Raw genomic sequence first — 12,211 nt, 5'->3', positions numbered from 1 at the left:
ACATTTATTCAAAATTGATTCAGCGTTTAATGAATCAATATCGCATCTTTCAAACTATAATCAATTTGAATCAGAAAATCTTTTTTTTTTTTTTTTAAACCCACTCCTATGAAATATTCACACCAGGCCATGTGACAACAACAGCAATGCCACATTCCTTCATCATTCTTCCTTAGGCTTGGTTTGGTTTCAGCAGGCTGTCTTGAGGATGTTTACATGTCTAAGTGCTTTGAGTTGCTGCTAATGTAAAAGGATGATTAGATTTGTGTATTACTGCAATGAATAGTGGAACAGATGTACCTAATAAAGTGGTTGCTAATTACATGTAGCATGACTTCGCTGGACTATACATCATGCTTTGTTCTCAGATTGCCTGATTGTATGAAGTTTTCAAAAAAATCTAATCTACATTAGGCCTATGTAACCAAGGTAACATCTGACCCCACTTCCGGAAATCCCTTAATTGTGGTGGGAATTACCTCTGTATAAGTTCCGGGTCAATCTGCTGCATCTCCCCTGCTGTCATCCCAGAATGCATTGTGTGCACTGTGTCACTTAACCACTGCCTAGGCGTGCTGTAAAATGATTCAAATTAATAAATTATTCTTAGTTTTATGTAAGTGGGTGTTGTAACACTTCTAAAATATGTTACAACCCACCCCACCTCTGTCATCAATTGTTTAGCTAACTGTATTAGCATAGTTAGCCCGAGGTGGTGCATCACAGTTTATCTAAGAAATCAGAATTTAATCTCCTGTAAGCCATATCATTTTATCTTCAAACAAAGTTTTGCGTTGTTACATCAAAATCCCTTTTTCTCAATAAAATCTGCATGCCCTATTTCTAGCCCTTAAGTCAGGGATAGAAGTGGGTAAACACTGAAATGATCACATGACTCCTATCTTATTGTTGATTGATGGTGTTGCAACTGTCCCCATTTTGCAACCATAGTCCCGCTATATACCCTGTCCAGGTCTCTCTTGGAAATTAGATTTTTAATCTCAATCTCAACAGAGACAAAGTCCATCAAGATTTTTCCCCCAAATTAGGATTTTTATATTATATTTTTTTCTTACATGTAATTTGCATTTTTATTTTGAAAGGCGTTTTTTTCTGGAAAATTGGGTCATTTGCGACAAAACGTTATTAGAAAATGCAGGTGATTTCAGGTATTTGTCAAAAAAAATGTTTGGTATTCAAACTGCTATAAACCGGTTTTTAGCCTATAATCTGTCAAACAAATGTCACACAAATCCCTCAGGGATTATATCAAATCATCCTAAACCAGAAGGAACATTGGTAGAAGCTGCGATCAGTTTCCACGTTAAAAAAAGAAAAACACAAAAAAAACGTCATTGAGAAGTGAGGCTAAGGGGCCAAGAGGGGAGCAGAAATTGCCACAAATGTAAAATCACAATTCTATAGACATATTTTAAATATTCATTAGGATACGTACAATAACGCAAAGTCAAAATGGTGCAAATCCAGTTGGATAGTCTATTCATCAATATTGGTAAATGTATTACAAATAGAAAAAAAAAAACATTGAAAAGTTGGATTTAGATCAGGTTTCGGCACAAAAGACCCCAACGGCCGCGTTTATGCCGATACAACGAAATTATGATGAACTGAGTTCTAATAGTAAAGTAGAAAAAGCGGGATTTGTTTCTTGCCAAAGCCATGGTTTATCACAATATAATGCTTGTTTTTCTGCGCTTAAAAACAGCCTTAACTGCAGCCACAGGATAGACCCTGGTCAGCTGTTTATTGAGCGAGTCACAAGCACACCGCAGGAAAAATAAAGATTTACAGTTTTTCGATTGTTTGCATTCACTGCTTCTATCTTTGATCATTAACTCGGGGTAGGCGGGCCTGCCCTCCCACCAGGGGGCATTCCGAATTTCACCATTTAAATGCGGTTCTGGATGACTCTAACTGTAACGGATTCTGTGAGGCTGATATCAGCGTGGTTGATCTGCAGCAGAATGAACAGCTCAGGTAGGAACTGAAGCACAGGACACCCCAGCAGGCTTAGGAACCATCACGACACCGACCACAGAACCCCTGCTGGCTATTCAAAGGCGCAGACGCAGGGTTCGGCTTCTGATAGTCGGCTCTGAAACGCTGTTACTTCTATTAATAAACATTCAGTGCGAAGATTAAGAAGTCAGAATCATGTTAAACTTCAGCATTCACTAAACTGCATTCATTTGCTGCTTCAGTCTGTTTTAGTTTTTAAAAGAGGAGCTCCAAACATGATCCACTTGTTTTCCTTTTTGACAGTCGATGAAACTCATCAAGCCACCTGAAACTTGTTTCCTGAAAAGTTTGATGCAGATGTTTGCCTTTGTAGTGGAAAAAAGAAAGAAAGAAAGAAAAGCAGAAAGAAAGTGGATTTTTAACGGGATCTTTCTGTTTTGTACTTAGTGCAGTTTATTTTCTGTAATTTTAAACATTTATTTCTTACAATTACAATTCCAAAGAGTCATACTGACATATTTCTATAATTAACATCAGCAATGTTTCTTTATCATGTAGAAAAACTAAGAGATACTATAAGAATTGCATGCTTTTTTTTCTAGATTAATGCATCTCAGCTAAATGTGTAGTTAAACTTATTTCTATTGCTGGAAGGACCAGTGGTCCGCCGCTTAAATTTAAAATGGGGTAAGTGTGGCCCATGTTTTAAAATTAGTTTGCCATCCCTGCTTTAGACTTAACAAATAAGGACACATATGGATTGCTAAATTCTGAAAGAGAAAACAAGGTCAGATTTTCAGTAACTGATTTAAAAATAAGTTTAATCAACTCAGGAGAAGAAAGGGAGTGCAGACCTAATATAATGTGCTAATATAAGGCATAATGAAAGTCAGGAAATAATCAGCGATGTAAATAATAATAATACACGATAGCAAAGTCCAAATAGTATTTTGAGATTAAAGCTGAAATGTAGAGATTAAACTTGTTGTTTCGAGTCAAACAACTGGTACGGCTTTGAAATCGTACTGAAGAAAAGGAAAATATTTCTGTTTAAGCACATAAACACTAGTAACAAGTATAAGGCGTTGAAGAGATGGTACATAAAACAGCATCTGGTCAGAAAGAAAAAGAACGCTAACCTAGAATAGTTCACAGTCCATATTTATACCAAATTAAATAGCTGTAAATGGACAGATGCAAGGATATGGATGTTAACACTGTCATGTTGAGAGAGCTAATCAAGTTGTTTTACTAGTTTCAGTTTTTGGAGTCTTTTGTTTTTTAGATACTGACCCTGTGCCTTCATCTGTAATCCCTCATGTGTCAGGTTAACGTAATCATTGATTCTTGAGTTGCTGGAACGGGTGATGGAGTCCTTCAGAGTTAGTGAAAAATACTAAAGTCTGTCTGGGGCTTTAGGGGCTGTCTGCACACAACCATTATTACCCTTTTCAGAAATCAATGCAGTTTCTTGTCATATCAGTGTTTGTTTATCAGAAATATTTGTTAAAATTAAGAGATAAGAGAGAAAATGGTAAAAGAAACCTAAACTAAAAATGTTTACTCTAACACTGAAAATGGGGGTAGTATGACACTATATTAGGGCCCGATTGAGAAAAAAATTGGAGATTAAAGTTGAAATGTTTAGATTAAAGTTGTTTCAAGCCAAACAACTGCCACGGCTCTTATACCCTCTACAAGATGCCTTGTGTAGATGAGTGAAGCAAATTGATTAGTTGTCTTATTGTGTCTTGTCATACAACAAACATCTTTGAAACTCTTTATTGCATGAGGGGGTAGCAATGGATATCCTTGCATCTGTCCATTGACAGCCATTTTAATTTTGTACAAATCTGGACAACTCTTTAAATTTGTGGGGTTTATTTCTTCTGACCAGATGCAGCTTTCTGCACCATCATAGTTATCACATTTTACTTTTACATTTTACATTTCACTTTTACTTATCACATATCACAGAAGATGAATAATTTCCTTCTAACTAAAACTGATTCTGAAGAACGATTTCACTAACTTCTCTACACAAGTCGTTTTGTAGAGGTTATCGCAGCCATGGCAGTTTGTCCTGAAACAAGAACTGTTCAACAGAGTATACCCTTCTGTGTATTTAGAATAGAATAGAATAATCCTTTAATTGTCCCACAAGGGGAAATTTGGTTGTGACAGCAGCCAGAAAGACACATATACAAACAAACAGTACACAGGACACAGAACACACACACACAATTTTTTAACTTTTTAATTTTTTAACACAATTTAAGTCCTCTGCCTCTCTTTCTTCATTGTCGGGTTGTCTGTATATCTCATGTCATGTCACTGCAAGTCTCAGGATTGTTTTCATGCTACAGGTTCGTGTTCATGTTTCTGGTCACAGTTTTCGCATGCGCTGAGTTCCATGTCATAGTTTTCATATTGAGTTTAGGTTATTCCAGTTTAGGTTTTACTTTCATTTTTCCCCCAACTCGCCTTGCCTTGTTTTCTGTTTTGGAAATCAGCCTCAATAAAAGGCCCGGCTTTTGTTATACCTCATTCCCTCTCCCGTGTCTGCTTTTGGGTTCACACCGCAAATACACCAGCCCGCCTGGCCGTGGCAAACCATAGTGTGGGCATAATCATTTTTCATTGCACCAAACATTCTTCTGTGCAGGAACAGTCTTATTCAGCTCCAGCCATTGCGACATATTATTCAATTCAGTTTTATAGCACTAAATCACAACAACAGTTGTCTCAAGGCAATTTTTATTTGAAGTTAAAAATCCTACAATAATGCAGACAAAACAGGAAAAAACAACAACCAGGGAACCTCCTATGAGCATGCACTTTGGCTACAGTGGTAAAGAAAAACTCCTTTTTAAATGGAAGGAACCTCTGGCTTAACCAGGCCCACGGAGGGGCAGCCATCTGCCATGACTGTTTGGGGTGAGAGGAGGAAGAAAAGACAAAGACACACTGTGGAAGAGAGCAACAGATTAATAATAACTGATGATTAAATGCAAAGTAGTGTATAAAGTATATAGTGAGTGGGGAAAAAAACGTGAGTAAATAAGAAACACTCAGTGCATCATGGGAATCCCCCAGCAGCCTAGATCTTTTGCAGCATAACTAAGGGAGGATTCAGGGTCACCTGATCCGTTTGGTTGAATTTTTTGTTTCTTGTTTTTCATTCCAGCTATGTACCCACATGTCATGGCATCCCAAGCCAACACGTTTGTCAATGTCCCCGGCTATGAAGGCACTGTGCCAGGAGGAGGTAAGAAAAGCCCGGTTCACATAATTCCTCACATTAATGCTGTTGATGTTACTTGAAAATTTGTCATTGAAGCAGCAGGTTTCCTGCCTCCTCCCATGCCCATGGAGCCAGTAGCCCCACCCCAACCCGGCCCTGAAAATCCCGAATGGAGGTACGATATATTACCTGTGTTTCTGAGCTGCTCACCAACCAGTAGACTATTCTGGTTTAACACAGAGTTTATGTGTTTTGTAGCATCCCCTCTCTTTCTGAGGATGAGGCTCGGGAGGCATTCAAGAAATTTGTGTCATCTCATATCTGCTACAGTGAAGATCCAGTCACTCAGGGAGTCATCACCTCCATGGAGCCATTCAACACATTTAGGGTGATTAAATGTTCCACCATCACCACCATCAGTGATGCTGCGGACTGAGTTACCTCCATATCTGCCTTTACTATCTTGATCAGTCTGTTACAGAGCTCTGGTTTGAGATGCTTTTATCCATAGTTTTCCAAACATTTGACCAAAGGACATAACTGAACAATAATGAACTGTTGAAACATGCATAATGAATTTTTTGGTAGCACTTTCTATTACAGCTAGGTAATACAGTGGTAGTAGTAGGGTAACAAGGGGGAAAAAAGAGTGTAATAATAAGTTTTTACTATGCAAATACCAAAGTAATAACCACTTAATATCTAAGTAATATCATGGTAGCAACAGTGGTTACAGTTGAGTAATATTGCCCAGAAATGTATGTAATAGGATAATGAGAACCCAAAAACTGCATATAATAATATGGAAATACAGCTCCACAATAAAGTGGCGTCACAAGGAAGAAACAAGAATGCAATAATGCAGTAATTTGCGTTAAGTTATTACCCCATAATTACCTGTGGTAGTTTCTGTGTAAAAAGCAGGAAACAGAGCTGCAAAATGCAAAACCACCTGTTTAAATGTAATAACATATTAAGAACCTATTAAAGCAAAAAAAAAAAAAGTGTGTTATTATTATCTGAAAACAACTGTGGCAGTTTGCCTAATAAAACAGGAAATACAGCTGCAAAATGCAAAACACACATTTAAAACACATACCTTGTAGGTTACCTTGTTAACCTACTATTACCCCTTTATTACTGAGCTGTAATAGAAAGTGCTACCATTTTCTTCTCAAAAACTTCAGAGCTTTTAGTAAGTGTCCAGAGCTGCTGAAGTAATAGTTTGCCAGAACTTTTCATCACATCCTCAAGACTCTTGCAAGTAGCTCAAAGAATATGGAATACCGGTTCCAAGTACTGGTTTTACCACAAAATTTGTTATGCAGTAATATGATGCCCAGTTATATGGCAACAAACCGGAAATACTTTGTATGGTATAATGTGCGATACTGATTGGGTTTAACAAATTTTGTGTAGGATTTAATGGGAGAGACATTTCTTGCACATGATGCATAGAAACTTATGTTTCACTTTCACTCTGATGTGAAATATAGAGAAATTAGCACAGTAATGTTATCAGCAAATCCAGTTTCTATTAGTAAAGTCTGTTTTTTGTTCCTTAGTACCGTCTGGAGACATTCACTGAGTCCAGGTCAACTGACTGGGCCCACAAACCACATGAAGGTAAACGCACATTTTCATTTTGTTAAATCCAAACCTGATTTGGAGCCATTAAAATGGCCATTTTCATTTGTTTCCTTGAGCCACCATGTTCTGTTATTATATAGCAAGGCTGGATGCTTTTTAATCTGATGGTAGAGTTTGTGTTATTTCCTGTTACCAAACCACATTTTTCACTTTGTTCTTGACCACACTTAAAGTTTATGGTCTTGTGAGGGATTGAAAACAATAGTGTGATACTCAGAGCCTATTACGAATCAAACTCCAGAACAACTGATTAATAAATAATGTTTTACCTGAAAGAGTTCAAGCTGGAAACATTTACTTTGGTATTCATAACAAATGTCTCTTTTATTGATCCTTGCATAAATCTACTGACAATGCAGTAACTTACTATACTAGTAGTTTTTTGACCGTCATTTTCTGTGATCTCGTGTATTTAAAAGGTGAGCTTGCTGACTTTTACACCCAGCCCGCTCCACGACCATGGGAGGTCCAGGCCACACACCCCAAACTTTTCAGTGACCATACAGAGAAGTTCCGGGTGCCCTACACATCCTCCGTCAAGGTGGCTGAATAACAAAAGCTGTCTATCAAAGTGCTGGGTTACCTGCAGTGTAGTTCTGAGCTTTAAGCTTAAAGATATATATACTTAAAGAATTTTCATGGAACTTTAGTTGTCCATGAGATGGTTCTACAGCTCATCTTTTCCTGAGTTCATTGAGGCTTTAAAACCATGAACACATGAATTTTTTTTTACCTTTTGCTCATTTTTAACTTTTTTTTGTGTGTTTTTGTTTAGGAATGCCACACATGCCATTCAGCAGGTACTGAGCAATGCAGGGAGTGCAGTGGAAGTGGAAAAGTAAGGAAACTCTCAATCGTAAATAATAAGACATGAAAAGTCTGATCAAGGTACAATTAAAGCATTTGCTTATTTGTGTCGTTGTAGAAAGCTTGCCTGGTGTGTAATGGTGGGGTAAAGTCCGATCCAGCCTGCACTCACTGTAATGGCACAGGCAAAGACAGGTACTGAATGGTCACACAAACTGAAAATAAAACAGAAAAAATACCAGTTTTATGACTGTCCATATGTTGGGGATATACGATTAATTACAGTAACTAATTAGAAAAGGAAGGATGCAAAATGCCCTAAAAATGTCTAAGCAAAGAAATGCTGCAATAAGTAAAAGTTCAGTAATTTTTTAAAATAATAATATAAGTAAAAATAAACAAATACCATATTTAAAAAAAAATAAAGCAAAATCTGTAATGTCTGTAAGTAACCAAAAATAATGAGTCATGTGTCTGTGTGTGTTTAGGTGTACAAAGTGTGATGGTAGGGGGAAAAAGCAATGTGAAACCTGTAAAGGAAAACGTCAACTGCTGACTTACATTGAGCTAAAAGTGGAGTGGTGAGTACAAGTACAACAGCAGTTTCAGTGTTCCTATATTTCAGTGGCTTTATCAGAGTCCTTGAAGATTGGGTTCTTCAAGTGTCTTTTAGGTGTCATTTGGAAAACTCAAATGGTCCTGGAGGAGGTTTCAGAAGTATATAAAGAGTTTTTATACATTTGAATTCATTTAACCTGACTGAAGGGAGGGGGCGGGCGGTTAAATTTGTTGAATGAGCCGTTGAAGCTCATTCAGTGCCACAGGTTTGGGATACTTGCAGAGTTCATTAAGGATACTCAAAGTCTTATTTGAGGTCTGTTTGTTTTTGGCAGATATCCATGAATTTTTTCAGGCGTTAAAATGGTCCATGGAGAAGTTTTAGAAGGCTTTGAAAAGTCAACGGAAATTAGCAAGGTCCTGAGTTCGACTCCACCATCTGGTCAGGGCCTTTCTGTGTGGAGTGTGAGTGTTCTCTGTGGGTACTCGGTAGGGCTGGGCCATATCATACCGTTCACGGTAGTACCGGTATAATGTTGGGCAACGATAAGAAAATGAAATATCGTGATAGAATATGGGTAAAACGTGCATGCGCAGTGCCTTTGTTTTCATACGCACATGGCAGAAAAAGCATGGTGGCGACGGAGAATTAGAAGGGCGAAAGCGGATCGTTGAATGAAACAGATGAACCAGAATTGGTTTGTAAAAATGCTGCAACTTCAGTGGTGTGGAACTGGGTTAGCTTTCGTCCATCAGATACACAACAAAGCACTATTTTTGGTAGAGCATGCTAGCGGGCCGTCGTTATTACCGTGTTGTTTTGAAAATACGGCACACTTAAAATCAATCCTTTGATTTTTCTGAAAATCGACAGTGCCCCTTATAATCCCGTGTGCCTTATGTATGAATTCTGGTTGTGCTTACTGACCTCTAAACGATTTTATGTGGTACACGGCGCTCGAAAATCTGTCAAATGTTTCAGTACAACTTTGCTAAGCTATGAACCCGCACCGCTTGATGGACTGTCGGAGCATTATGGCTATCGTAGGCAGGCGCCTCGCGGAGTGATACATACTGTGCTTCAACATAATATTACCGTGTTGTGTGTGTATAACCTCTTTTTAAATTTTGTGGATATTATACATGGTTATGCTGAGGATATGTCGGCCAATTTCCACTGGAAATGCCTTTTGGTTAAACTGTCAGCAAGGAATTTGCATTTGCACTGTTACATTTTTATATAACTTTAATGCACATAAAAAACAGCTGCTTGTTTAAGTGAAAATACATTGATGTTTTTTTGTTTTTTTTTTTGCACTAATAAAGTTGTGGAGTTGTAAAGTGTTTTTTTCTAGTGTCAATTATATCATCAGTTATATCGTTATCGCAAATTTTCAAATGTATATCATGATAAATATTTTTGGTCATATCGCCCTGCTCTAGTACTCGGGCCTCCTCCCACAGTCCAAGGACTGGGGTTAGGTTAACTGGTGATTATAGATTGCATTTAGGTGTGAACGGTTGTCTCTCTGTGTTAACCCTGTGACAGACTAGCAGTCTGTCCAAGGTGTACCCCGCCTCTTCACCTATGGTAGCTTGAATAGGCTCCAGCCCGATGCAACCCTGATAAGAACAAGCGGAAGAGATATGACTGTGAAGGTTCTTAGTTATGTATGTCATCATAGTCTAAAGAAAAGACGTTTCACCTCTCATCTGAGATACAAGCGGAAGAGAATTAATGGTGGTTTGACAGATGCTTTGGTGCCCTCTAGTCAATAAAGATTAAATTACATGCTGCAAGTTTAAATTGAAAACAGTAGAAACTGTTGATTGTTTAAAGCTTAAAATTTATTAATTCATGTAACGTTGTATTCATCAGAATCTAGAGTGTGTGTTACATCAGTATTATATTTTATATTTGATGGATACAGCATGAATATAGTTCATATCTGTATATTTGTATTTAGGAAAAACCATGTGGAAGATCATCTGGTGGAGCAGAGCTGTGGTCTGAAGAGTGATAAGCTGCGCTCAGTAAAAGGGAAGGAGCTGTTCAAGAGCAGCCAGAACCTGGTAAACACACACACAATGTAGCTTCACTTTGAATCTTAATACCAAAATTTCATACAAAAAAGCTACATCTCAGTAATTTCACACAGTCGTTTGGAATGTTGTATCCTATGTTTGAAATGTTAAAATGTTGAAATAATCTTCATAAATTAAGCATAAAGCCACTGCAGGAACTCACCTCAGACAGGTGTAGTTGGGATAAATGTAAAGGAAAAGTTGGGGAGAAGGAAAACACATTGCTGGGGTTAGCTGTGTGAATATTGTGAATTACACTCTTGCTTCTCTCAGGTCTACCCACTGCTTAGGTTTCCAAACCCAGCAGTCTCTCAGGCCTCTGAGCGTCTGATCAAAGAACATCAAACTAAGTATGGCCAAACTTCCAGGATTCTGCAGCAGGTAGGCCGACAGACAGCTCAACAGAAAAATTATGAACCATCTTCTCCAGAGTCTGGAAGGAAAGAAAACTGTTATCCTTGTTCCTTCAGCAGTTAATTCTAGTTGAAATATAATGGATTAAAGCTGAAATTCCATTATTTGTAGTTGAAGCAGCAAAGAAAATGTGTAAAGTTTACTTTAGACTTCTATTTTGAGTCTATAGGCTATAGTGTAGTCTCCCCCAGTGTTCAGCCTGTGCTGGTGTGCCTGTGTTACTCTGCAATTTATTACTTTGCTCTGCAAAGTATTTAACTTAACTGATTCCTCAGTTAGTCAATGGAAAAATCAATAGACTGTTTAATTATTAAAGTAATCGACTGCTACAGAAGCTCGAGAGATAAGGTGTCCTATAAAGATAACTAAAGCCATCTTGAATGATTTGATGGTGGTTGAAGAGTTAGCTGTTATATAAACACTAAAAAAGGGAATTATCTTTTGGGAGGTTTGTTAAAGAAAAGGACATAAAGGTTTGAAGCTGGTCAATTGAAGATTAACACAAATCTGAAATGTGGCTAAGAAAAGTGTTCATTACTAGCTTTCCTTTACTCCTGTTTTCAGTCAATGCTAAGCTAAAGTATTATGACTTAAGCTGATGCGCTCTGATACTGTTGAAGGTTTTCCTTTAATATAAATCCCTCCATCTCTCTCTCTTTCAGAGGCAGGCGGTCGAGCTGATCCCCATCACTCAGGTGAACTACAAGTGGAAAGACAAGAGCTACGTCTACTACGTGTACGGCAACGAGCGCAAAGTCAGTGCTGACGACTACCCAGAGACCTGTTGCTGCGTCATCCTGTAGACTCACAAAAACACACAGCTCAAAGCAATTAAACATGTACTCATTCTTCTCTTTTTTTTAACATCAGTCTTCCTTTTTCCATATATAATGATGATTTCATTGATTAGGGTAAGAAAAGCAAACCATACCTGTGTTAAAAATAATAGAATGTAATGTTCTGTTCAGCATTTTATTAAAATAAAAAAAAATAAACATAAAAACACTATACTGACAGTTAAAGTTGGTGCTGGTAGTGTCACATCGTGAACAATTTACTGTAATTGATGGAAACATGAATTCTGCTCTCTACCATAAAATTCAGAAGCAGAATGTCCAGCCATCACTTTATGTTGTGAAGCTCAAGCACACTTGGCTTAAGCAGCAGGACAATGTCTGAAATACGACAGAGTCCACCTCTGAATAGTAAAAAAGAAAGAAAAAAAGATAAAGAACAAAAAGTGAAGGTTTTAGAGTGACCTAAGAAAAGTTTGGACTTATATCAGATTGAGATTTTTGCCGTTCATGCTCAAAAACCTTCCAGTGTGGCTGAATTTAAACAATTCTACAAATAAGAGCGGGCTATTATTCCTCCACAGCGATATGAAAGAGTCATGGCCAGTTATCACAAATGTCTGATTGAAGTTTTTGCTGCCAAGGGTGGCACAACCTCTTATTAAGTTCAGGTTTAGCG

The 12,211-nt window shown here is 37.7% G+C and overlaps 1 protein-coding gene across 1 annotated transcript; it reads left to right on the top strand.

The window, feature by feature from the left end:
• Nucleotides 1-4,812: 4,812 nt before the first annotated feature.
• Nucleotides 4,813-11,541, top strand: LOC134629697 (protein SSUH2 homolog). Its single transcript, XM_063477218.1, has 12 exons — nt 4,813-4,831; nt 5,168-5,248; nt 5,321-5,399; nt 5,483-5,612; nt 6,790-6,850; nt 7,294-7,415; nt 7,650-7,712; nt 7,800-7,876; nt 8,170-8,262; nt 10,207-10,312; nt 10,598-10,705; nt 11,401-11,541. Exons 1-12 carry the CDS (start codon nt 4,813-4,815, stop codon nt 11,539-11,541), a joined length of 1,080 nt encoding a protein of 359 aa, XP_063333288.1.
• The last annotated feature ends 670 nt before the right edge of the window (nt 11,542-12,211 follow it).

The sequence above is a fragment of the Pelmatolapia mariae genome, linkage group LG6 (assembly GCF_036321145.2).
Source record: "Pelmatolapia mariae isolate MD_Pm_ZW linkage group LG6, Pm_UMD_F_2, whole genome shotgun sequence".
Classification (NCBI taxonomy): Eukaryota; Metazoa; Chordata; class Actinopteri; order Cichliformes; family Cichlidae; genus Pelmatolapia; species Pelmatolapia mariae.
The sequence above is the reverse complement of the archived record's forward strand: the minus strand, read 5'-3'. Positions and strand labels throughout refer to the sequence as shown.

What these genes read in the sequence shown, in the direction of transcription:
- LOC134629697 (XM_063477218.1), top strand. An exon ending in AGTGCAGTGGAAGTGGAAAA is followed by an intron (nt 7,713 to 7,799) that starts GTAAGGAAACTC and finishes GTGTCGTTGTAG; the next exon opens with AAAGCTTGCCTGGTGTGTAA. An exon ending in TCAAGAGCAGCCAGAACCTG is followed by an intron (nt 10,313 to 10,597) that starts GTAAACACACAC and finishes TGCTTCTCTCAG; the next exon opens with GTCTACCCACTGCTTAGGTT.